This window comes from Micropterus dolomieu, linkage group LG03 (genome assembly GCF_021292245.1).
Source record: "Micropterus dolomieu isolate WLL.071019.BEF.003 ecotype Adirondacks linkage group LG03, ASM2129224v1, whole genome shotgun sequence".
Classification (NCBI taxonomy): domain Eukaryota; kingdom Metazoa; phylum Chordata; class Actinopteri; order Centrarchiformes; family Centrarchidae; genus Micropterus; species Micropterus dolomieu.
In genome coordinates this window covers 34594268-34595258 of record NC_060152.1, presented here as the reverse complement: position 1 = coordinate 34595258, position 991 = coordinate 34594268, and the positions used below count along the sequence as shown (strand labels likewise).

General features: G+C 53.9%; 1 protein-coding gene across 1 annotated transcript in view; it reads right to left on the bottom strand.

Annotated features, from left to right (window-relative positions):
- The window catches only part of LOC123968636 (mucin-1-like), a 6048-nt gene that overhangs the window by 2900 nt on the left and 2157 nt on the right, over positions 1 to 991 (bottom strand). The window contains exons 4-5 of the mRNA XM_046045502.1: positions 452 to 983; positions 189 to 308 (exon numbers count right to left, since the gene is read on the bottom strand). Coding sequence (XP_045901458.1) covers positions 189 to 308; positions 452 to 983 — 652 coding nt within the window. The remainder of the gene's footprint in view (positions 1 to 188; positions 309 to 451; positions 984 to 991) is intronic.

Genomic DNA, 991 nt, shown 5'->3' with positions numbered 1-991 from the left:
CATTGTGTTCAGTAACAACACAAAAACATATAATTGTTTGTGTGGTATTAGTTTAAGCAGACTGTGATTGTCTATTGTTGATGAAGATCAGATCAAATTTTATGACCAATTTATGCAGAAATCCAGGTGATTCCAAAGGGTTCACATACTTTTTCCTGCGACTGTAAATTTAGAGGCGTTTGACTTACGAATTGTCTCCCATTGGGTCCTTCGAAGCGGCCATGTGTGGTGTACAGAGGGATGTCGTCTCTGAGGTCGTAGGGACTGAAGCTGTTGTTGTGCCCCCTGAAGCAGCAGCACCACACCAGCTGCAGAGGAACAAAACTCACTTTGTTAGCTGGAGCTGGAAAAGAAGACTCTGTTTGCATATTCGCTGACCTGCTCAGATATCTGTCTCCAGCCTTGATGCTAAGCTAACCATGTTCCGCCTGTTCTGGGTTGTGAGACTCACCAGTCCGATCAGCAACAGGATCATCAGCAGCAGAAGCAGAGCAGCAAGCACCAGCAGAGCGATTCCCCACCCAGGAACACCGTCGCTGGCCGAGGTTGGTGGCGGGGCCGGCGGTGAGCTCGTACTCTCCGATGTGATTGGATTATTTGGGGAAACAGAAACAGGTGAGCTGCGGGTTGTTGTGCTGGTGGATCCATGCGTTACTGTGTGGTCACTGGGACGACTGGTGGCGGTGGAGCCATGTGGTGTCGTCGTGTGGTCACTGGACAGACTGGTGGCGGTGGAGCCGTGTGGTGTCGTCGTGTGGTCACTGGACAGACTGGTGGCGGTGGAGCCGTGTGGTGTCGTCGTGTGGTCACTGGACAGACTGGTGGAGCCGTGTGGTGTCGTCGTGTGGTCACTGGACAGACTGGTGGCGGTGGAGCCGTGTGGTGTCGTCGTGTGGTCACTGGGCAGTCTGGTGGAGCCGTGTGGTGTCGTCGTGTGGTCACTGGGCAGACTGGTGGAGCCGTGTGGTGTCGTCGTGTGGTCACTGGGCAG